Source organism: Oenanthe melanoleuca, chromosome 3 (genome assembly GCF_029582105.1).
Source record: "Oenanthe melanoleuca isolate GR-GAL-2019-014 chromosome 3, OMel1.0, whole genome shotgun sequence".
Classification (NCBI taxonomy): Eukaryota; Metazoa; Chordata; class Aves; order Passeriformes; family Muscicapidae; genus Oenanthe; species Oenanthe melanoleuca.
The window spans coordinates 43,172,346-43,197,562 of record NC_079336.1 but is presented as its reverse complement, the minus strand read 5'-3'; the positions used below and the strand labels follow the sequence as shown (position 1 = coordinate 43,197,562).

The following is a 25,217-nucleotide window of genomic DNA, read 5'->3' as shown; positions in this document are numbered from 1 at the left end:
AGTCCCTTTTAGAAAGAACCTAGGGGCAAAGTGAATTTCCATGCCTCATCTTAGCTTACTGAAATATTCATGAGCCTAGTTTCTGAGACAGAGTGCACTGTCCTTTCATACAGTCACAAAAAGCATCTTCTTCCTGTAGCTGGCATATGGCAATGAAATGTTGATACTCTGTGCTAAATAATAAACATTAGGATTCTACCTCTAGCCTGTACTGCAGGGAGAGCACTGAGGTGGGAGAGATTCTTCCAGAATTATATTAAATTTCTCTTCACTTCTCAGAATTTATCAAATTACTGAATTAGTTGGATAGAAGAAAAGGTTGTCTCATCATCCCTGTAAGATTTTAATTTAGATCTGACATTTTTGAAACACATAATTCTTCATGATAACCATTTTGAAAACTGGTCAGTAACTTCTTCTATTTCTTTTAAATTTGTTTTGTGAAGGAAAGAATTTGGGAATTTGTAGCAGAGGCTTTCAAATTAAGATCTCTCTATAGCCTTCCTATTATGTGCTTCCTTCCTGCATTATATATCTCTCTGCCACTAGTTCTCAAAACCTAGCTCTGAATTACTTGCTCTAATCTGAACAACCTATTTTATACTCTTGGTAGTATAAAAATTTGGGTAAAAAATGTATCTATTTCCTTATGGATACATTTCCTTGAATTTAGCTATTTTGTTTCACTTTATTATTTTTAGTTTCACAATTGTGTTGACTGTTTACTTGATACCCACTTGTTTCTGTCATTTAAATAATCATGTAGTTGTGAAATTTACATTTTCACAGCATTTGAGTCATTACTTTGTAAGCTGCTCCTTGACCTAGTTTAAACTCTTATATGTCCACTGATGAAAATGGGTTTCAGTCACACAACCATATATAAATATATTTTTCAAAGTAAATAAATCAGTAGAGATCCTAGCAGGAACAGCATATTCTTCATTTCTGTCAAAGTCATAGAGGTATGTACATTGTTTAAATTTTATTTGAATGTTTTTCATTTGTTTCTTCATAGCTTTCTTTGTACACTTGCAAATAAAATCAATGTCAGAGTAATGCATGATATATAAAAGTATAAGATAAATCATTTCAGTTCTGTCTCCCTTAATAGCCTATATAACCTTCCAATATCCTAGGTTCAGTTTTTTAGATGCTTTAAATTTAAAAAAAGCTCTATAACTGTAGAAATCAACAGCGTAATAACATTTCAGTGGTATATATGTTTTTTGTTGACTTTAAAAGGAAGTTGTCAATAATTTATTAAATGGTATTCCTAACCCAATGATTTCATTTTTATACAGATGCATTAAACTCATTACTGTAATGTAATTGTGCTGCAGGAGCCTGTATACTAAGCAGAGCATACCTAGCAAGTAGGAATGAAAGTAATTCTAAGGTTTTGGAAAGACCAGCTGATGAAACATTAGAAAAGAAAGAAGATGATGCAAGGTAAAATATTCCAAATATCTGAATGTATATAATGAGCACAAGAAAATTCTAGCCTCACTTTGAGTTAAAGATATCAGTGCATTTATCACACAAATTAACTAAAGCAGTACACTGAGACTAATTTTCATATATAGGAAATTATCCAATATCTGTTGTCTTTGAGGAATATTACATTTATATCAGTACATATGGTTACAGTAAAATCTCTTTCTGAATGCTTTTTCATTAGCCTTTCATTAGTCCAACCTTTTAATGCAATGAGACAATAACATTTTGGATAATAAAGTATGTTGATTTTTTTTTTTTTTTTTTTACACCCCAAATTATATTTCCACGTCTTTACATTTAATATAACTGCAACTTGCTTTGGTAATATTTGTTAAGGTCTTAAAAAACTTTTATTTATAGAGAAGGAATGGAAGAAACACTGACATCAGAGGAAGATCAGCCTCCAGCTGCTGCTGAGGAGAAAGGTGAAAGTGTGTATCATTTGAATTCTGTTCTAATTATGTGTTTCAATCATTTGATTTTCCAGTTTTGATTTCCTTTTTACATTTAGCATCTAGAAAAATTACTTTTTGTTACTATCTTTACTGATACAGGCACTCATTTCTTTGTGTCATTCCTCATAGATGTTACAGAATAGAGATGGTTTCCATTAAATCAGCCAGCAGTGTTGCAGTTTTCAATAAATCCAAAGGATGAGACTGTATCTCCTCTATCAGCTTTTCTAAGTGGTTTATTAACTGTCTTGAAACTACTGAAAACAAATATGTAGCCCTTTAAAAGTTACAATACACTGCTTAGTCAATAGTTAATGAGAAAATCACAAAATTGTCTGATTTTCTTATCTTCCTCCAGTAAGCTCAGCCTGAAGTAGTGAAAAGGGAATGGAAATCAGTTCAGCAGTGGCTGTCTTAACATGCATTAGGAAATGCTCAATCTGATAGCGGCACACATTATGAATTGCTGAATCCAGAAGCCCAGTAGAGGTGAGGCTGCTGCAGCTCCATATCCCTAGGACCAGGCAATGAGTCTTAGCATGTATTCCCATTTCCCCTTTCATCCTCTTCTTACTCTATTATCCAGGCTAGTTTCTCTCCAGTCCACTTTGATCCTTCCTTCTCCTCACTTTTGGTCCTTCCCAGAAAAGCTTCTTAATATTATAAATCTCCCACGATCCCAGACTGCTTTTCCTTAGGCACCCCTTAATGAATCTCATGCCCTGTAGGCAGTAATACACCTCAGCCAGGGCTTTTAGGGCTGATCCATCTCTATAGATTTCACACCCAGACAACGCCTTCATCATCATCTTCTAATGGCCCTGAGGGGTGTCAAGTCAAGGTTATATTTGTTGTGATTAAGTTTTGGAGGTTCACCCATCTGCCATTGTTTCTTCCCTCCTTTGTGCTTCTGGAGATTAGTCTTTAACAACCTAACTTAACACCATAAAAAATAATGGAATTTTGTGTATTACATGAGGTTTCCTGTCTGGTAACAACATTAATAAAACATTTAGGGGAAAGATGTTCTTACTTTGTTGCTTTCTATAGAGACGGAACTACATATTTTTTTGTTTCCTGTAAAGATCCTACTGTTATATCAGAATTGTGTTATACTTAGTTTCCAGCAGAGAAAATATAATTGTCCTTGGCAGAAATGAATAATCTGTGAGGAGTGAGATTTTGGCAGCAGACCAGCTGTCACAAATAGGGTGGATTTTTGTACCTCAGATTCTGTCAGTTGGATTGAGGTTTAGAGTTAATTCCAGTTAGTTTCAATGGTTTAAATCACAATAGACCAAACATTTGCAGGGTTTTATTTCCCTATTTACCTTCTTTAATCACTGCCTAGTTTCTTAGAAGAATGTTTCTGTCTGATTTGGATCTGCTGTCACAATGAATTACCATGTATAAATATCTGTCTATATTAAGAACTAGGTTGGGGACTTTAGAGTATTTTCTTTCTCTACTATGCAGTCTCAAGATTTCCCATTCATAGCCTAAATTATCACCTAAGGCCTGGAAATGAAATTAAAAAATGAAGTGCTTGAATTCCCACTTTTTTTTTTTCTTTTTTTTTTTTTTTTTTTTTTTTTTTAGCGGTCTGGACTGCTATTACTCTCTTTCTTTCAAACGTAACATGCTGGTTTCTATACAAAATTGCTATGGCCAATCTTCAATTCTGTATTGCCAGTATGTCTCACATACATTTTCTTTCATGACCTAGTCTGGTATTTATGTTACATATATAACAAGGCCTAAGTTGTAAAGGTAATATAAGACAGACTGAATAAGATAGTATGCTTTTAATTTTTAATGAGGTAACGTTTCACCTACTCTGTGAAAAAAATACTGAAGCTTTCTAGGGTTTTTTAAATTGCATGTAAGCTTTTTAAAAACTCCATATTATAGTAAAACACATAGCTCTTCTCCAAAGTGAATGAGTCCTATAGTATTAAATAAAAAGACTTCTACAAAGATACTTTGTCATCTGTGTCTCAAATAACAAATTCATGGTAGTTTTGAATATCTAACTGTGATCTGAGTACATCAAAACAGCATTTATTAATTATAGAAGTAATAATGTCACGGGATCTTAAGATGTGTTAAGTCCTCGTTCAGAGAAAATCATGTTTTTCTACACCTACATTTTCTTTCAATAGTCAAATACTGACTCACCAAAACACTTGAGTCATGCTGCTCTTAGCCTGACCTCATTTTATTTCACATGTAGTGCCATCAGCACATTGACTGCAGCTTTTCTCCCATATGACATGCCGTTACACCAATATAAATGAATGTTCAGTTTGTTGCGTTTTTATAATATATAGCAGTTATAATACAAAAAGTGCAGCTCAGAAAAATACTCCGCAGCCCAAATCATACTCTTTTGGTCTCTCATACATGGTATCCTATGGGAATGGCTCAAAGCTGCACCAGGAGAGGCTTAGATAGGGCATCAGGAAGTGTTTCTTTACCAAGAAGGTGATCAGGCACCAGAGCAGGATTCCTGGAGATGTGATTGATGCCCTAACCTGGCAGCATTTAAGAAACATTTCGGAAATGCCACTAATAACATGCTTTAACTTTTGGTCAGCCCTGAATTTCCCAGTTGATGAGCAGTAGATGATCATTGTAGGTGTCTTTCAACTGAAACAACCCTGTTCCTATTCCTGTTCCTGTTCTGTTCTGTTCTATTCTATTCTATTCACATTTTAATAATCACAATTTTTTTATGTCAGCGGAATCTGGGATTGCTTCAGCACTGATCATATTCAAGTTTATATTGTCTGTGTTTAAAAGGAAAAAATGGTTCCAGTAATGAACAAGGTACTTACATGTGGCTTAATAAGAGTAAAAGTAACTGGAGAAGGAGACTTCATGTAAATCTAACAAATTTATTTGAGTTAAAAAGCTAAGTTCAATGCTAAAGACATAGAAATCAATTTATGTGGTAGCTCTTGCTTGTAATGTCTAGCTGAAAATTATAGCCTCATACATTTTGTTCATGTCCTTTGACACAATGATTCTGAGGGCTTTTTTCAGGAATTTCTTACTTTATTTAAGCATTTTTGCAGAAGCTTTGCATAAGCATGTTTGTATTTAAACTAGGAGACAGCTATATCAATTCATGAGACTATATTTCAGCTGTTGTAGAGGAGTTCTCAGGTTCAAGCAGATCTTTGGGTTCACTCCAATCTTCCCGAAGTAATACTTTGCATATTCTTTTCCGGCCACATTTCTGCCAGAGATTGCTTCCTTTCTATAGCAAACTCAACTGCTTATGCCTCAGTAGCTCAAGCTGGTGTATTTGTGCTGCTCTTGCTATTTGAGCAGAAGTTCTTGGCAAAAATAAATCGGTAGCTGGGCTGATAATTCAAGATGTCACCTCTCATGCTTGTGCTTTCGCAACTGATAAGATCTGTATTAGTTATAAACTCCTTAATATTGAATCTCAACTCTTTCATATTGATCTCCTATCTCATTACAGATGGTGGAGGGTTGAATCAATACCCTTCTCTTAGGCTTTTATTCTATGTTCTTGCTGTTTTATTTTTATCATCATGTTAAATTCAGTAAGATATTTGAAACAACAGCAAAAAAGAATTAAATCTGTTCATGCTAGTGCATTTCCTATTTAGTCTTTGAAGATAAATACTTTTTGGAATCAATTGTAATTATAACATTTACCAGGCAGATGATGTGTGCTCAGTTGGACAGCCTCTAAATGTATTTCCTTTGTTTTTCTTGACTGACTTGAATCCTGATTTAGTTTTCCCCCTACCTTTAACTGGAGGCTTTCCAGTGAGAGAGTTTGGACAAGGACAGTTTATTAAACTGGAGATGAGAGATTGTAAATTATTTGTACTGCAAACTTCAAAGCATGCTCTAGTGATATTACCTTTACAGTTTGTTCCTTCTTTGAGCAAAGCTGCATGATCTTCAAAGCCACTTTCTGCCATCCTTCATAAATCAGATGTGATAATTGCATTTTAATACCTGTAATTCCAGCATTTTAGGCAGAGAAATTTCAACATTTGAAAACCAAAAAGGTTAAGAACAACTTCCTCAATTAAATTGCAAATACCTTCAGTTCTTAAATTTTTTAGTCTCTCATTCAGATAAAAATAAAGACTAAGGAATATTGGTGGAGAACGAGTATGTAATGTTTTGCAGAAGAAAAAAGAACAAAAGCGTATGATTACAGCTATCAGTCTTTCTGAAAGCTCTTGTCATTTTCTGAATATAATAAGAGAAAGGACATTTTCTTAATTTACTTCAACTGATGTCTGTCCATCTGTCCTCCTTGACCCTATCCAGTACCAGTCTTGTAAATGAAATAGAATCATAAGCTAATGGAAAGATATATGAAACCTTGGAACGGCTTTCTCTCATAAAGCACTTTGAAGGCAACTCATCTTTAATGGAGATGGTCTGCTTTAGTTTTTAAAATATATATTTGAAATATATATTATTATATATTTATTTATTTATATATTTTATATAGATTTTATCTGTTAGAATTTTTAGAATATTTTAAAGAGCAAACCAGAAATAAATCAAATATAAACCATTTTATTTTAATAGAAAGTTGTTAAATATACATGTTTTTATGCATTAGAAAGGATCAACTTTATCTGTAAGCCAAAGCTGTCTTTCCAAATAAAAAAATCAGTACATACAATACAAGTTTGTTTATTGAGTACATTTCACTGTAACATCCTGAAGATAATTTGGCAGTGTATATTTATAAGTAAGAAATGAGAAGTCTGTATAAACAAACTACAGTCTGTTTCAAAAAGACATCTGAAAATATATTCATAATGAAGTACAGATCAGTTCCATGAAATGAAAGTGTCACTGTTACCATCTATTTTGCCTTTCTGTTTATTTTGTTAGTTAAGCTCTAATGGAGAAGGCATGTGTCTGGTATGTGTCAGCTTTGGCAGTGTTTCAATGGGGAGAAAAGAAGGAGTTTTTTATCTTTTTTGATGTTGCATATGGACTGAGGGAAGAAAAAGTCACAGACACTTAGATATTCAAGGCTCTCTTTCTCCAACAATTCACTTAGTGAATGTGGGGGCAGAAAGCCTTCGAGGATTGTTTGTCTCTATGGTAACTATGCCCACTAAAAGCACAGAAGATGCAGAGCAAAAGAAAATATGAGAGTGGCATACAGGCATTACCTACAAAAGCCTAAGATTTAAGGCTGGGGAAGATTGTTTCCTATCACCACTGTGATAAGGAAATTAAATTAAGAACAGTACTGTTAGGTAGAAGGCCACCTCCTTGAAGAGAAAGTTGTTTGCATTTTTATATAATTTATTTCCAAATCATTGCTGTATTTTAATGTATTTTTCTTGACTATGTTTTTAATTTAAAAAAAAATCTTCTCATTGTAAATAACCTCTCTGAGCAGAGTTATTATAATTTATATCTAATGACAAAGGTACAGCTGCCTTACTTGGTCCCTGAGACAAACTAAATGTCAGGGAGGCAACATTTTTGTCATAAAAAGGTTCAAATACCTGAACCAAAACCAAATAAGGTTTGGGTTGTCTCTTTTTTGGTCTGTCTCTTTTCACTGGGAATGTAAATCTCTTTTCTTTTATTACTTCTCCCCTCTTTCCAGGGGAAAAGTTTCTGCAGTTCACTTAGACCTGGATAATCTATTTAAAAGTTCTGTAAGTATGCAATTATTACTGCTGGATATGTTTCCTGAGGCAACAAAACCTTCTGGATTGAGATATTCTGTTGGGATTATGTATCTAAAGTAGCAAAACAAAGCTGGAACACATGCTGGTTCATCCTTTGCTAAATATGGCCTGTTGGGAGAGGCAACATGAATTGTAAGTGCATCTGAGATAAAGGTCATGTGAACTACTCTATTAAGTGGATTCATTGCCATGTTCAATATTCTGTCTCAGATGATGGCAAATATTAATTGAAATCTCTGGTTTTGCCTATATATTTCCAAAGTGTCATGACCTGCTGAGAACTGAGAGATTTTTAAGGGCTGGACTGTAAGATGATCTTTTGAAAGCCGGATCCAGCCAGCCCTCATCCCATCTCCCGTGTGTTACTGCTGTGAATAGGGCTGTGGTTCACAAGGCAGCACATGTGATTTCTGCAGTGTGACTGTGCCAGGGATAACATGTGCAAGCAGCACTTAGTGTAACCCAGTTATTAATGTATCCTTTCCTTCTTTTCTTAAAATCTGTGTTCCTAAGGGAGTCATCATTACATATTGCATTAGAGCTGCCCAAATTTAGGCAGGTTTTATCTGGCTAAATCTCTGTCTTATTTGGAATATATCACTGCAGAATGCAACATAATTAATGGCACCATTTGGACAACATCTTTTAATGTACATAAAAAAGTATATTTATGTTCCTATTTAGAATCACAGCAAGAGGCAAAAATGTCATTGCAGGATATATGTAATGACATATATAGAATGAATGACTAGTTTAGTAAAATGCAAATGTTTGTAAGCCTTTTCAAGGGAAAACATTACTTTTAATTCAAGATCAAACTATTTGAAATTTGCAAAGTGTTTCTCCTCAATGATATGCCCTTCTGCACTTTGATTTATGTTTAGACTAATAATCAAATAAGAGGAAGATTAGCCACTAAGGTGTCAGGTCTGATAGTTGTGTTGTTCAAAACTAAAAAAAAAGGCAGGGGGGAGATGCATTAAGTATTACGTGTTATAAAAGATCACAGAAATACTTGTCAAAATGCTTATTTGTTATTAGTTTTGCAGTGTACCTTGGCTGTGCAATGGGATTGCTGGAGCAGGGGCTGACAGCCCTGAGGGCTGACAAGGAGTCCTGGGCTGTGGACAGGTGGGGGGAGCCCCAGGGGTTGAGAGTGGCCTCCGGATCCTGAGCCTGCACATGAATTGCTAGAGAGAGCCCAACTTGTTTCAAACCTCAGTTAATTGTGTATATAGTTCAGGGAAATTGTGGTATTGAGAATAAAAGTTTCAACCTCAAAAACAGAAGAATAAAATTATGAAAAGCATCTAAGTATTTAGAAATTTATCGTATTTCTAGAAGGCTACACATTGTGACACAGACCCTTTAGAAGATGTAGACATTGCAGTACCCAAAACTCCCAGGCTACCTCTAAAGTGCCTGATTTCATGTATGGACTAATAGGTTGTAGAAATAGGCAGAGGTAGCAAACTAGTAAGGGACCAACATTAGTGGGCCATGAAGGAATTTCAAAAGAAAGTGTGGTAGATATATTCCTTGTTCTGAAGGCACTCACATATCCCAGCTGATATTGGCACTTTGAGGTGCTTTTAAGGTAATGCTTTAGTTGGTAGAATATTACACAAAAATTAGGCAGCATTTCTACTCAGACCATTAAGTTTAGATCTGTTTCCTGCCATACCTTCAGCTTATCACTGAAATCCAGCTACATTATATACTTTTTGCCTTCGGGCTTTATTTTGGAAAATTAAATGTGCCATTTGCAAATTTCTTCAACAGTTGACAAGGGGAGATTTAGAGATACCTGGTTCTGGGAGGAAATGTATTTTCTTAATGAAGAAAATTGTAACAGGGCAATCTGACCCTTCATAACCCAGAAAAATTGTTTGGATTTTTCAGATTGGGACAAAATGAATGTTACATTTGCAAATATTGCAATTTAACAGAGTGAACATTGGCCTGCTTAATGCCAGAAAGTGACCATAAAGCATTGGGGTTTTAATGTTTTGAGGTTTTGTATTTTAGAGAAAGTAGTGAAAGCTTTTTACATACAAGGCATTACAAAAGACTTTCATTTTCATAATACCTCTTCTTTGTTCATGTAGGAAGTTACATAAGGAAGAACAGTAGTAATGGTCCTTTTTTATGTAAAAAATCAGTAGAAGTTCACTGAAAAAAGCCGAGCATATTGTTATTTGTGTCAAAATCTCTTCTTGCTCTTTCAAACTAAAAATAAGACAGGAACAACAAGAGAAGGGGGAAATTTTGGTGATATTTAGAATTTAGAATTTAGAAAATTATTCCATTCACTGATAAAACTTTTTCTTTTATCTTCATTTCTGGCCGGAAGAAAACCAGAGCATATGCTCTAAGTTCTAGCAAACTTAAAGTAATAGCAGATCATTTTAGTCACTGCTCTCAACTGCTTTTCTGCCTATTAGCTGACATCACTTATTAACAGAACACAAAAGAAAAATAACAAGAAAAAAAAAAGACAATCAGAGTTGAAAATTATACGAGTGCAGAGAATGGGAGCAGCAGCAGCAACGTCACATTGCTGCTGCCAGTGACAAGGTCTTTATAGTGTCATATAGGCACCTGGGTATCATCTTCTAGCTGAGATAGGACTTTGTCTCTGAACTCTGTATGAATGGATAGTGATTGCAATTTTAATGTGTCAATATCAAGTTTTTAATTCCTTATCTGTTGTCAATATCTAGTTTTAAATTCAACATCAGCTGTCAATATCCAAGTTCTTAATTCCATCTCTCTTCTTCAGCAAGAAGTTGTGCTGGAAGAAACTAACTGCTTGGTTATTTGCTCACAGAGTGTGACAACACATTTGGTATAGTTTCGTCACGTGTAGTACCTGTGACTTTCTTATTTAATGCATCTTATATTAACGCGTCCTTTCACTCTCTAACTTCTGCCTGCTTTCTGTGAGACAGTATTAGGAAACAGGCTTGGACTGATCTTAAACAACAGACACTACAAATTTCTGCGTGTTTCTTAAGAGATTAAAGTATTCTCTCTCTCTTAATTACTTAACAAATGATTGTATCAGACATGGCTTCATTAAAGCCAGAATTTCCTGTGAGAGTTTCCCACTTCCAGTATTTACAGAGGGAAGTCATTATAAGATTTTTTAACTTTATTTTCATTTATACGTTCATTAAAATTTTTCGTATACTGTCATGAGGCAGCTGTCAAAAGCTGATCCTCATTAAATTATAATTTTTAGATTAATGTATTCTGTGTTATATTTCTTTGCAGAAACAGTCATATTTATTTTGAGTGCTGATTTAAATAACCATATGCAAATATAGTTCAGCAATTTGACCTCATTTATTTTCCTGGAGAAGCCTCAGTGTAAAGACTATCAACATAATTAAACTGGGAGTTTGCAAAGTGTCTTTGTAAACTACTAATATAATAATTTATAATTATGGAGAGGAAGAAGTATTAAAAAGTATGCCATCATATTTGAGCAATATAAAAATAGTCCTAAAGTATGATAGTTTTTAAATGTAAAACATTTTAGAGGAGCATTTTACATTATTTTATTTTCAGAAATCATGCAACCTGTGTTTGCAGAGGATGGTATTCCAGATACAGAAGAAATGAAAACAATTAAAGAGAAGATTGACCTTTTCATGAATGATTGGAAAAAAGTGGAATCAGAAATCAAGGAGTCATCTCAAGTTCGGGTTGTTCTTTTAGAGATTGCTGAGCAAACACCAGAAAGTCTGCTTAATCAAACCGTGCTGGTTATGGAAAGTAAGTAATACTGTTTATGTGATTGGCACTTACACTATCAAGAGGGATTTTGGATAGCTCATGTGATAAGCACATTAGGGAGTGGATTATACTCAGTTTGATATTGCTAATATGAAGAGAGTCATACTGTGTTCTCTAGGTCAGCTGAAAAGCATAATAGCAGCCTTTCAGACATCTGAGAGTGGGGCACATATATATATATTTGAAATATATGTATGTATTATATGGCTATGTAAATAGGTGCATAATATCTCCCTAAACACTTTGAAAACACATTTCCACAGTTACTTATTTCATCTGTGCATGCCAGGATACTGGTTTGAGAAATGGACAGATAGTGAAGGTTCACTAATATACAATATTCATTGGGTTAGTGAGACTTTCAGGGTGTGTAGTAATCTAACCTAACAACCTGTATAGACTGTATTTCAAGACTGAATTCTACATAAAGATTCTTAAAATTAATCTTTCTTTGGCAAATTACATTTCTTTTGTGTGGTCTTGTCAAATTTTGAGCACTGAATAAATAATACTACATTTTTCCTACTATCACTACAAATCAAGTGTTTTATTAACCAAAACATCAATTGTGCTGGCTTTATAATAAACTAAAATTTGAGTGATGATTCTTCCCAACAAGTAACAGGAAAAAAACCTGCTGCAAACAGTAATGGTACTATCTGCATCTGTTTGTATAATACTTTTGTAATACAAAAATTTCCATTGAAAATACCAATTTACTTCAACCAAAAACAACCTGTAGAATTTCCATTTTTGGAAGAGGCAATATACTAACTTCCACATAGGGGAAAACATTTTGTTCTGTGAGTAGAAGAAATGCAAGATAAAATTGACATTGTTTTCTTTCATGTATGTGCTTTTATGGATAAAGAGAATATATTCTGGTATAGCCAAAGGAGAACTATTGAAACAGAAAAAAAAACCCAAACAACCTAACCTTTTCAGAACCTTTTAAATATTATGGCTGGGAATTATCTGATGAAGACTTAGAGGAGGAAGCACAAGATCTGGCTGCTGAAGAGGAAAATGAGGAAGAAGAAGAAGAAGAGGAAGAGGAAGGTGAAGAAGAAGGGGAAGGAGAAGAAGAGGAAGAAGTAAGCATGCCAGTTTTATCTACTTATGCTCTTACTATAACTCCTTTATTTTCAGTTTGAGCATAACCTCAGAGAAGTCAGATTTTGCTTGATGCTGATTTTTTTAATCCTTCTTACAGAATAAATATTAACATGTGCTGCAAGAATACTTTCGCTACATTTCTGTGTTGTGGCTGATAGTAGTTTTACTACAGCAAGAAACTCAAATACCCCCATGCTAGTAGGGAGAATGACTGTACCTAGTTTTGCCAGATGGAAAGGAGGGGGTTTATTAAAGAAACAAATGTGAACTTTGATTTCTGTCAGCTAACAATGATTCCATGAGCCATCACGTAAACATCAGAAGATGCCGAGTCCTGTTCCATTTCAGCTATTAATAATTTTTACACACCCAGTTCAATGAAATTAGAGGTCTAGCTTTTCCTTGCTGTTTTTGGAAGGAATGCTATAATGGAAGATTCCCATCCCCAAATTTAACAGTACAGGATATCCAAAGACTGTACTAGAGCAGTATTAAATAGATTTTTAGAAATTAACTTTACTGGATAAGTAATCTGACTTCATAACACCAGCTCTCATTGTATTTTCTGAAGAGGTCTACATTTAAACAGAAAGTCAGTTTCAAGAACACAGTAGGAAAAGATCTTATCATGGATACTTCTATCCTAATTTTGGTCCTCAGTGGCTAACTATGATATTCATGATATTTTGAATTTAATTATTTTCTCAGTAATTCTCTTGGACAGTTTGTTTTCTGACTTAGAATCTTAAAAGTGTGTATTTTCATAGACTTATTTTCAGCATACAAACTTTTTGAGAATACCATCTTTATTCAATCCTCAGTTAATGTATTTGGCATTATTGAATCTGATGTACTTAATATAAGTAAACTCCAGAATTCTAAAAGTTCTTTAAAATGTTCATATTTTCAGGATGAAGAAACAATTAAGCAAAAGAAAAGGCACATGGGAGACACAAAACACTTTTGTCCTGTCAGTCTGAAAGAGAACTTTGTCCTCTACCCTGGACTCCAGGAACATGCAGCTAAATATAAAGAAAAGATTTATTACTTTTCAACTTCTGAGTACAGAGATAAATTTTTGAAGAACCCTGAGGAGTATGTGGCTCACAGTGAACCACTACAAGTGAGAATGTTAAAAAATTTATTTAAAGCAGATAATAGCATATTAAAACAACTACTTTGCATTCCCATTTAGATTTGTTTATTATGGCTTTTTTTAAAATTCTTTTTCTATATAACAATATATTGGGCAAGTCCTTGAAGCAAATAAAACACATGGCTTCCCTAGTGATTTTTAATGTAAACTTGAATTAACACATTGAATTAATGATGCAAATACAGCAGAAAAGAGAGGAAGATTATAAAGGCTTACAATAATCTTAAAATGTATTTAACAATTGGGATTTTGGAGGTTTTTTGTAACATGGAAAAGGGCAAAAGAACTGAAGATTTACCAGACTTGTCTAAAGAAGTTTCATTTTTAACTGCTGATAGTAGGGTAGTAGATTGGTGTTTCAAGAGAGCAGGTAGTTTAGTTAGAACAGCAATAGAAAGTCTGGAAAAATTAAAATGCAAAAGTTTATGGCTGTTTTTGATGGATTTTTTTTTAATAATGATATTTTTGAAGTGAAAAGCAGTAGGGGGTGGGTGCACTGTACACTCCAAAATGTTACAGAATATTCTGGTTTTTTCTACAGGCTCCTCCTTTACGGGTGTGTTTACTTGGGATTCATGGAGCAGGTAAAAGTACTTGTGCACGACAGATAGCAGACAAATTAGGCATTTTCCATATTCAATTTGAAGAATATCTACAGGAATTGATATTACCCAAAACTAAAAGGAAAGTTGGGCCCTCTCTTGATGAAGATAATGAAAATGACTATAAAATACCAAAGGAACTGGAAGACTCCTCTCAGGCCACAACTGAAACTGAAAAAGAAGAAAACAAAGAGGTAATAATAATCTTCAATATATCCATACACAAAATAATCATTTTCAAACAAGAATAGGAATTTCCTATAAAATCATTAAAAATTTAAAATTATTTAAAATTAAATGCCTGATGAAATTTGGAAATTATAGTTCTTGACAATGTTTTATAAATATCACAAACATTCTTCAAAACATTTTCAAGATTTATATACAGGTTTTTCTAAATAGTAGATTTAGATGCTAAATGCCCAATGGAAGATCAACTGAGGGGAAAAAAATATCACAGTCAGAATAATAATGGAATGCATGGTTTCCTTAAAGTGTTTAATATGCAGATTCACTCAAGTGCATATGTTCCAATTGCACAGGACTTTGAAAATGTTCCTCAGCTGTGCTCTTTGCACTCTCTAGGAACAAACAGATAGAATGCCTCTAGCTGGACTTTGGTCTGATTGTCCCTTATAAAAAATCAGAAATATTTTGCATTAGAAACAGTGTAAGCTAGTATTTTTTTTAAATGCAATAGGTTTCTTAACCTAGATTTTAGTTCTTTGCCTGTTGGCAGCAGTTTTAAACCAGAAGAATAAAACAATGCTTGGGTAGCATAAAATATGCCTTGTAGCTTACCTAAAAGACTGTTTCAAATAGCTGTATGTTCATGATACTGGTAGAATAATTAATGAATTATAATTTTCAGAAAATTAGTTCTTTTTCTTAATCAGATTGACTACTGGTTTTAAATCCTTATAAATATGCATTCTAAAACTATCTCTTACAGGATGCAATTTCTCTGAAGAAGAAACTTTTACATAAACTTTTTTGGGGAGAGTATTTTCTTTAATTGGGCAGTGATGTGTTGGGAGAAAAAAATCCACAAAGTTTTAATGCAAATGAATTCTTTAGATAGCAATGGATATGATAAAAGCCTTCATTATGAGAAGAAGTCTCAATGCATACAAATCTTGCAAAAATGTGCATAACAAAACTGAAAATCGACCTCTTGCACAATAGAAATAAAGATTTATCCAACACTTAAAGATTAGGAAGAAATAAGTTTCTGTATCACATTTATAACCTTTTTTTAGTGTGTACTCCTGATACTTGCCAAGTTCCTTCAAGTTACTAGTCGTCAAAGTTCTTCAAACACTTCCTACTACAGGATTTAAGGAAGTGTGCAGGAGAGGCAGCAGGCTGCAGAGGAGGAGGCAGACAGAAACAACACTCAGGCACAGTATTAGGAAGATAAGCACCCAATGGAAGTGGGAACTTATCAGGGCTCTGAAGGGTTGCAAGAAGAATTTATGTAGTACAACAGAGTAAAAGATCTAGAAAATATGAATCTGACACTGAAACATGGTCTTTGCAAGTAGAGTCTAATCTGTGGCCTAGAAGGCTCTGTGTCTAACAGGAAAGCCTGGGTAAAAAATGGTATTACTCAAAAACAGGATAGGATCAAATTTGGGATCATTTATGTAAACTGGACATATACAGGTCAATGGGGTGCACTTTGCAGGTGCTGATACAGCTGCCAAAGGTGATTTCAAGGCCACTCTACTATCTTGAGAAATGTAGCAGGTTCCTGATGACTGGAAAGTAGTAATATTGGAAGCAAATTCTTCAACACAGAGTACAGATCAAAATCATGGACGTCAGAACAAAAATCCAGGTTTTCATCAGAATCAAAGAGAGGGGTCTTTTGAGAAGTTGGTTTGCAATTTGGTTATCACAGCCAAAAATATGGCAAATGTTCCTGGCACTGATGGTTATGGCTAGCTCTCAATCAATTTTATTTCTTTGGCATCAATACCTGTCTTACACCAAGGTATTTCTGTTAGTATTTTTCTCTTGTCATCTTTATATCTGCTGGGAAATAATCTTCTACATCAATATTTTTTTTCTTATACTTCTTGTAAAATGCTTCATCTGATGGCTTGACCTAAGCACAGCTCATACAATTTCAGTTCCATTTAGAAACCCATTCATTGGTCCCTGTGCAAAACTCTGGAGAATAATTTCCAAGGTTATAAAGTTCCCAGGCATTTGTCTGAATATGAATATCACTGGACTGTCTGACTATCCTATTTTTCACTGACCCACCACCACCTTAATTTTATTAAATTCCATTGTATCATTCTCGTTCACTTTTGGCGCAAGACAGTGGAAGTTTATCTGTCAGAGCTTAAGGTCAGCTATAATGTTCAAAGCAAAACCACTTAAGGCAAGCAAAAATATACCATGCAGTCTGGGGAGTTCAGCAAAAAGATATCTTCCTGGTTGCTTTAGTGCCATATCATTGACAGATATCGTTGTCTGGGGGGCAACCTTGTCTTTCAAATCACCACTCTGTGGGAGCTCTCTTTTTCTACCTGGAATATACATCGCAGGCTTCTTTTCTTTTATTGGATACAAACACCATTCCTACCTGTCTTTAGCAGTGGTAATGTCAGTGATACATTTTTATATGTATTGTAATGTTTTCTCTCACTTCACACATATCTTTCAAGATGCCTCTGTGTTGCAAATCTGGCTACCACTTTGTCTACTTAGGCATCTTCTCTCATACAAACATCTTCTAATATATATACTGTGTCAGGCACTAGAGAAAATACTACTCATGCACACTACATTAGAGCTGTAACTTCCAGCATACTCTCAAATTCTTTTGGCTAAATTATCAGAATAGATGTCAGGCATAGGAATTCTTATTCATATATGGCCTTTTAATATCACACGTTTGATTCTTGATATATGAATTATGTAAACTAATCCAGAACCACCAACATATATTGTCTTTTCATTATTTTTTACCACAGTCTGTATCAGGAAGCCATTCTATGAGAAATGCATCCTCAACCATATCAATCTCACAGAGTTATATATTCTGGAAAAAAACAAAAACAAATGTGTTACACAAGAATTTAGTCGTTTGCTTTGGTATTTGAATACTCTGTATTTGACTAGTCATTAATACTAGTGACTAGTCAAATGTCTAGTCTAATACATAGTCTAGAACAATGCTATGTGTCTGGTATCTGTTCTTCTGCCTATACCCAATAATCTTACATATCCTTCTTCAACATATTTTTTTGGCATCCATCCAAATATAATAGTTGCTTTCAAAAAGTGAAAAACCATTCTAATGTAGTGCAGGTTCCCAGCATGGGAACATATATAGCCAAATGGAAAACTGCTTGTATGCAATGAGGAGAAACTGTGCTCATTTCAGTTTCTATTCCTCTGAACTGAGCATATGTATAATTAAATACTTAACAGTTGTGCTTGATTTTAGGTTTCATTAAAACTCATACAGCAGCAATTGCCCTAATTTTAGGGAATTGCCTAAAATCTATAATGTAGTATGATATGTAATGTGGCAAATGAGTTTATTTCTGCTGGTTTAAGTCAAATGAAGACAGTACCCTACTTAGCCAAAAGCAATAAACATGTCAAGTAGATATGTGCTTTCTGGTTTTGTTTGTTTGGTTGATTTTTATTTTTGTTTTTTGTTGGTTTTTGGTGTTTTTTTTTTTTTTTTTTTTTGGTGGATTTTCTTTACATAAAGGAAGTGAAATTAACTGATGAGGAAGAGGCAATCAAAGCAAATCTAGTGGATAATACGGAACTGCCTCCAGAAGTCCTTGGTAAGATTGTTCCTGACTGGTGGAAGAAAGAGCCATTCCGGTAACTGTAATTAGATTCTCTCTTTCTTTAATTAATTTTAGGAAGTATATCATCCATGGTGTCCACAATTGTAAATAACTATTGTGAGATTATTTCAATGCTCTTGTACTTTTTATGAGTAATGACCTACCTGTCAGTCTTGGTTTTCTTGTACTATTTTAATTGACATTTTGACAGTAATATCATGTTTCGTATGCTGCACACGGGATTGGACAAAAGTACTTGGCACACCTGAATTGGATTAAATCTCCTAAATAGCTGGGTAGTTTTCATGGGCTTACAGTATAGATATGAAAACAAACCTTTTATATTTTTATATAATTTTTGTCCTGACTACAGATGGGGGACAATTGTTCTCTACACAGTGTAAAAACAGGGAGATCAGTTCTAGGAAAAAAAGAATGCACCAAGACAAAAAATTACCCAGCATTATGCATAATGTTGTAATATTACATTGTATAAGATTATATTGTATTGTATTATATCACATCACAATACATTACACTACCAAACTGTACTATGTTGTACTCTTCTTCCCCACCAGGGCTAGCTGTTCTTCCCTCCACTTCCACTTCTTCTAGCTTCTTTGGTTTTCTGCAATTTTACAATGTATCCTCTTAAAGTCTAAAGTAATAGATATAAATATTAGCTTCTTATCAACACAAAATTCATCCTTACAAAAACCACTCATCTAATTTGAATTTGTAAGAGCTCAAATAAGGCATAGAGCTTTCCAGGTGTAACTGACTTATTTTAACATCTGCAGGAAGAGAAGTATGTCATGCTGAGTGGCCAGTTTCTCATCCTATACTACAGAAGAAACATAAATTTTTAGGCACAAGCTTTCTTTGAGAGTTGTTACCAGAAAAGTGTTTGGGGCACCTTCTAGTTTTTGAGATCAGTGCTTAAGAAGTATTGTTTTTAGAGTCACACAAGCAAGTCTGAGGACATAATTAGTTTTGTTTTTTTAAAGTTCTTTAAAAATATTTAAGCATTGCACATTAAAACCTCAGAAGAAATTAATTTGTAAGTATACTAATTGAAATACACAGTGAAATAGCAGTTTTGCATTGTCAAAAGGTACTAGCTGAAAGTATTTTTTATATTTTACTCCTAACATATGCGCTTAATATGAGAGGGTGTTTTTTAAAAAAAAAATAATTACATGTTCACTGTGTTGCACTTTAAATTGCACTGTGTAATGATAAATACCTTATTTTCCAATAAGGTCCACAGGCTTTATACTGGATGGCTTCCCTCGTACTGTAGATGAAGCCACATATATGTCAGAACAAGGACTCTATCCTGATGTTGCAGTATATATACAAGTAGAAGAAGATGACATTCTTGTCCGTCTTCTTCCTCCACGTCTGAAAGTATGGAAAGACAGACGGCGTAGAAAGAAGGAATATAAAAAGAAGTTGAAGGAACTAAAAGCAAAAAAAAGGGTACGTTTTCAGCCCTATGGCATTTTTTGTTGTTGTTTCTACAGGAGAGGTTTTAACACAAAGCTGTGAAGAGCACACAGAGTAACAGATATTGGAGCCAGGAGACACAGTCCTACACATCCACAGCATTCCTAGGCTTACCATAGAAACCAAAAATAATTTAGGGCTCCTTTCCTCTTCTATGCAATTAATGCATGCAGGAGTTTGGGCATCTCACAGCCCATGAAAAGTAGCTGTGCTCCCAGATAAATGGCAGTCCTGGAAAGTCTGGGAAAAAAGGCAAATTGATGGAGGGAGTGAATATGGTGATAAAAAAATCAGATAGACAGTTCATGCACTGTAGTATTGTTGTATCCCAGATTCCCCGAGCATGTGCTGTTGGGGTGATCACCATCTCCCATAAGCTGACTTCACTACCATGTAGAGAGTGTGTCTGTTCCCAGCTCATACTCTGCACAGGAATGTAGTAACTCTGAGCTACATTCTCAAGGCTGTTGCAGCTGCTCTGTGTGCCATTCAGATGAAGCTGTGCCTACTGTTGAACAGAATAAAAACTGGTTGAGGTAACCTGAAGCCTGAAGTATGCAGACATTTACAATTGGCACATGTAATATATTCAAGGTTCCTCACTTTCTATAAAAGTGAGATAAGGTACAACACATGTAATATCAGAAAAGGTCTGTATATAATTACTACAGAGCAGCTGACACACAGGAAGTTAGGACAATGGAATTTGGGACAAGACTCATACAATACCATTAATATCCCCAAAGAGTCAAAGGGAACACCACACATTTACTACCATACTCAGTCATCCCTTTGCCAAATGGCAGAAACTGTAGCGTCCCTGGGGGATTCTCTCCTCTGTGACAACCTTACCAGCTTAGCCGGTGATAATGTGGCTGTAAATAATAAAGGGACAAGTGCAATGGTCTGCTAGGATATGCTTTAATCCACGTGTTCCCTGAAGCAGTTTCCAAAAACTATGTTATCCAAGGATAGGCAGAAGGCAAAGATGAGGGTCAGGGGATTGGGTTCACAAAACATAGGGAATACATGAGGGCAGAGGTCCAATCCTGAAGGACTTGACCTTTTATGGCAAAGGTCTCAGACCAACCAAGAATCAGGACTATGAATAAGATTTACTTTGGAATGTGCTAATTAGCATCTTCACAGTGCCTGGTTTGCCAGGGTCTCAGGTTTATGTCTTCAATTTCAGTTGATTCAATCACCACAAGAAACCACCTATAAATTTAGAAACTCTAGTTTCTAGTAGTTTACCAATAAACCTATTATGATATTTTCAGTGTGGTAAGAATCACGGTCTTTTTTTTTCCTCTAATCTCTGTCTCAGAAATTGCCAAATTAGTTTTTCTCAAATACACTTACATGTTTGCCTAGTAGACAGGTATATCTGGTCTGCAAAATTTCAAACTCTAGGTAGTATTTTTTTAACATTAGAACCAACTGGAACAGAATTTTAAGGTGTTAATTATAGGCTACATTCCTAATTTTCAGAGGGGAGCTTTTATTAGGAAGTATCATCAGTCTTTTTTTTACAACTTTTTTTCACTAACAGAATGAGAAGATTGCCAGAAGAAGGGAAGAACTTTTAGCAGAGCAACAAAAAAAGAAGCAGGAGGTAAGAAAACAACCTAATAAGACAGTCTTTAAATAGAATTTTTGCATTCATACCATAGAAATTTCTAGAGCTTTTAGTCACAGACTTCAGGTCAATGTAGTACAGTAAAATTATGATAGACTGTGAGAAACTTTGACTTTCAAAGGTAATTTTATATTATGTTTAAATTTCTTTAGAAACTATGGATTCATGAAGACTAAAAACTATTTCAAAAGAATTCTCCAGATGTGCTTCAATTCAGGAAAATTAATAATAAATTAAAATTAATAATTAATAAACACTTATGAATGTGTTTAATATATCTAATTTTTAAGCATAAGAGTAGTCTCACTAATTGAAATTAGGCATGTGCCTTTAAGTACACTGTGAAATCCATAGTTAATCCAGAATACAACTGTACCAGGATTTCTGCCCAAAGTAAATTACATATTTATAAATGCATTCATGTTCTACTTGACTGCTCATGATATTCTGTCAGCTACACTTTCATCAGACATGCTTCTTTATCACAAAGTCCAATCAAACTGCAAAACCATGTATGAAAGAACACTCCTCTTATCTAAACTGCAGTGTACCTCTTCAGGTTTTTTACTTGGACTGGTATGATGCTTCATTGTATGCAGTATGCAATACTGCTGTATTTTCTCCTGAAATATGATTCTAGAATTTACTAGATTTTTGCATATGATAAAGGATATCCCAAAATGAGGTTTTGTTGAATTACTGGCTTTTTTAATTTAAAAAGAGACAAGAATACCAAATGTTCCTTCAAAATAGCTATCATAGACATGAAACAACAAAATATTTTGTCTTTATAGGCTTTAGCAAATGTGGATAATGATGAAGCTACTGAGGAGGATGAGGAGGATATTGAAGCTATACTTGCACAAGAGTTTTTAGAAGAAGAAGAAGAGGAAGAACCAGAAGAGGAAGAAAATGAACAAGATGCTGCTGAGCGCATGCAAATTGAAATATCAGAGAAGTTTGAATCAGAAGTAGAAAGGTTACAAGCAGTTCAGGTACTGATACCACTGCTTATTTTGTTAAATTATATGATCATATGAAGAAGAATTTCCATATTTATTTTTCACATTTAAATATTGCCTAAATAACCATGCTTCTGTACTCCTGATCTAGGTATGTGAACAAGATGAATACTGTACTGAGAAGGTGTAGACTATTAAGAGTATATAATTTATATGATTAATATAGTAGAGAAAAGAAAAAAAAGAAGCTTTTGGGTAGACATATCCAGTCTTAGTGTCATTTCATTTTTCATAGGTCTGTTGACACAGGCAACCGGCCTAGAGAGTTGTGAATGTATGAACAGTATTTCAAAATAATTTTTGAGGCAAAATTCTCACTAGACAGCTCTGTTTTTAAATACAGTTCCGAAACCAAATGTAAAGAAAAAATCCAAATCTAATCTCGGTTAAGATGTCAGGTGTTTGGCACCATTCCCACACCTAGTGACATAATTTTCTTGAAATCAGTACAATTGCCTATGGCGAGGTAACCTCATCTAACACCATGTATCTGTAATGCTAAGGCCACATCTAAGGCAGTAGGTAGATTGGTAACATTTACTTATAATCTACTAAGTATCTTACTTCAGAAATAAACTAATCATGATTTAGAAGAAGCTCTATCCCCTGACCAGAGAGGCTTACAAAACCAGATCATAATACAATATTGTAGTAGTGTAACACCAAATATAGAAGTTTAAACTCAGTGGGCAGGAAGACTAATTCCCATCAAACTTTGCTGATTTTTGTTGACTGAGAACATCCTTAGGAAATCCTTGATAGTTCACAGAAAATCTTGCCGACAGTCTTTATTACAAATCTGATTGTATTTATGATTTTAACATTTAATTATGTTTTCATAACCAGGAAGAATTTGAAAAGTTTTTAATACCACCAGTTGAGATCAATGGAGGACGGAAGCCTCGCGTCGTGTGCTACCAAATATACAGCAAGCTGAAATCTCTAGTGGAGAACCGGAGGAGCATTTTTGAGAAATGTTACCCAATAAGTTTGCCACTTGCACAGAAGATGCTAGTTTTCTCATATAAATTACTCAGTTCTTTTGGTCAGTGGGATCCAGTCAAGGTAATGTTTTTAAATGGCTGAAGAATGTTTTCAAGAGTTTACACTTTTTAAAAATGTATTTCACATTAACAAGATGTTATCAGGCAGTAGCAACTAATAGCAGAAATATTTAATGAAAACTACAATACTGAATCAAAATTACACCACTGAATATACACAAAATACAGCAAGCATTAATAGTAAAAGTTTTTGGTCTTTTCAGTGTTGCAAATTTAAGCTAATTTAAGGCTGAGATGCAGTTAGTAGAATTTGTTACGCTATCATTTGTGACATGATTAATGGTGATATTGAATCAGAAAGAAATACCTAACTCTTAATGATACACAAAACACAGAGAAGGTCTTTAAACCTTCCAATAATATGAGAACAAAATGAAAGGATTTGGAGTATGAATATTTAATAAGCCACACACTCAACTGCCCACCAAACCCAGTAGTGACAAAAAATGTTAGATGTACTTAATTAATTAGTAATAATACTTTCTTGTCAAAATTTAAAATTTATGAAGAGCAACAAATCTATTTCCATGATATTTTACTAGAGATCTGGAAAGCTGAGGTCAGAAAGTACTCATCACTATCCCCAAGGAAGGAAATGAAATGTTTGCATGAAATTCTTTTGTTTTAATGCTAGTAATAAAAGCATATTGGATTGTGAGTAAATAAAAATTAAAAAGGAAGATTCATTGAAAAAAAAGTCCAATGAACAACATATAGAAATCACAAAGGCCCTGAAGGAAACATACTTTGGCCTTCATTTTACTATACCAATTAATCAAATCATTTTATTCCCCTTTGTATAGCATCATGTTGGGTCTTCATCTGTTCCAGATCTTATTTGTCTCTCTTTAACCTTAGGATCAGAATCTTCTGATGCTGCATCAATTGGCATCTAATAATCTAGGTACACACTAATAGAAGTAGATATGTCCACATTTATGTAATTTCCAACTACTGAACCACAGTTTATGTGTTTAATAGTAATTAGTCTCTACAACCTAATCCTTGCACTTTGTTCTGTCAGATTTCACTACATTTTTGTATTCTGTCTCTCCACTTCATTCCTTTGTTCTATACAGTGTTTTTTACTAACCAAAAAGTACAATTTAGTTAGAAGAAAGATGTCATAGGAAGCTATTGGCTACAATAAGTGATGTGCTCACAGTGAAAATGTACAAGCTGATAAAAATAAAGTGAAATAGGATCATTTTGAGAGCATTTTAGGATAAAAATAGAAATTATAAAATTGATTACAGACTGGAAGTTTTGGGGTAGAGAGGCAGATTGAGTATATACTAGTTACGTTGAGATTAAATTTGGGCGGGAGGGGAAGTAGTTATGCAACTGATTAGATAAGCAGAGAATAAACATTATGAGCTGAGTGAAAAATGGAAGCAGGTATGCAGTAGAATAGACTCATGAAATCCCACAAATTGAGGGCAAGCACCCTGAAATGACTTGATGCAGGAATAGGAGCGTAAAGATATGAGAAGGACAGTGCCACACAGTAGAACAGCCCCATCTCTAACTGTAATAACCAGACCAACCTTCCTGACTCCTTCAAAGAATAGTAATAGATTTCTGAGGTATGATTTTCCTGGACAAGAAGCTGAATTGGCTCTTCTCCATTATTTGATATGTATGCATGTAACTACTGGGTTTTTTTCCTTAATGTATTTCAGTTTGCTCAATACAGAGTCAGATTTACTGGACTATTTTTGCCAGGTTCTACACTGGAGGAAAAAAAATTTTTTTTAAATGGTAATTTTCTCCACCTTCCATTTTTGTTGAAGGAGGGTCAGTATTACACATTAC

The 25,217-nt window shown here is 34.3% G+C and overlaps 1 protein-coding gene across 1 annotated transcript in view; it reads left to right on the top strand.

The window, feature by feature from the left end:
• AK9 (adenylate kinase 9) overlaps positions 1-25,217 on the top strand; it is a 59,978-nt gene that overhangs the window by 22,520 nt on the left and 12,241 nt on the right. The window contains exons 17-27 of the mRNA XM_056487480.1: positions 1,344-1,452; positions 1,861-1,931; positions 11,246-11,452; positions 12,419-12,567; positions 13,500-13,712; positions 14,287-14,541; positions 18,084-18,202; positions 19,431-19,650; positions 21,230-21,292; positions 22,111-22,311; positions 23,185-23,403. Of these exons, the coding sequence (XP_056343455.1) occupies positions 1,344-1,452; positions 1,861-1,931; positions 11,246-11,452; positions 12,419-12,567; positions 13,500-13,712; positions 14,287-14,541; positions 18,084-18,202; positions 19,431-19,650; positions 21,230-21,292; positions 22,111-22,311; positions 23,185-23,403 (1,826 nt within the window). The remainder of the gene's footprint in view (positions 1-1,343; positions 1,453-1,860; positions 1,932-11,245; positions 11,453-12,418; positions 12,568-13,499; positions 13,713-14,286; positions 14,542-18,083; positions 18,203-19,430; positions 19,651-21,229; positions 21,293-22,110; positions 22,312-23,184; positions 23,404-25,217) is intronic.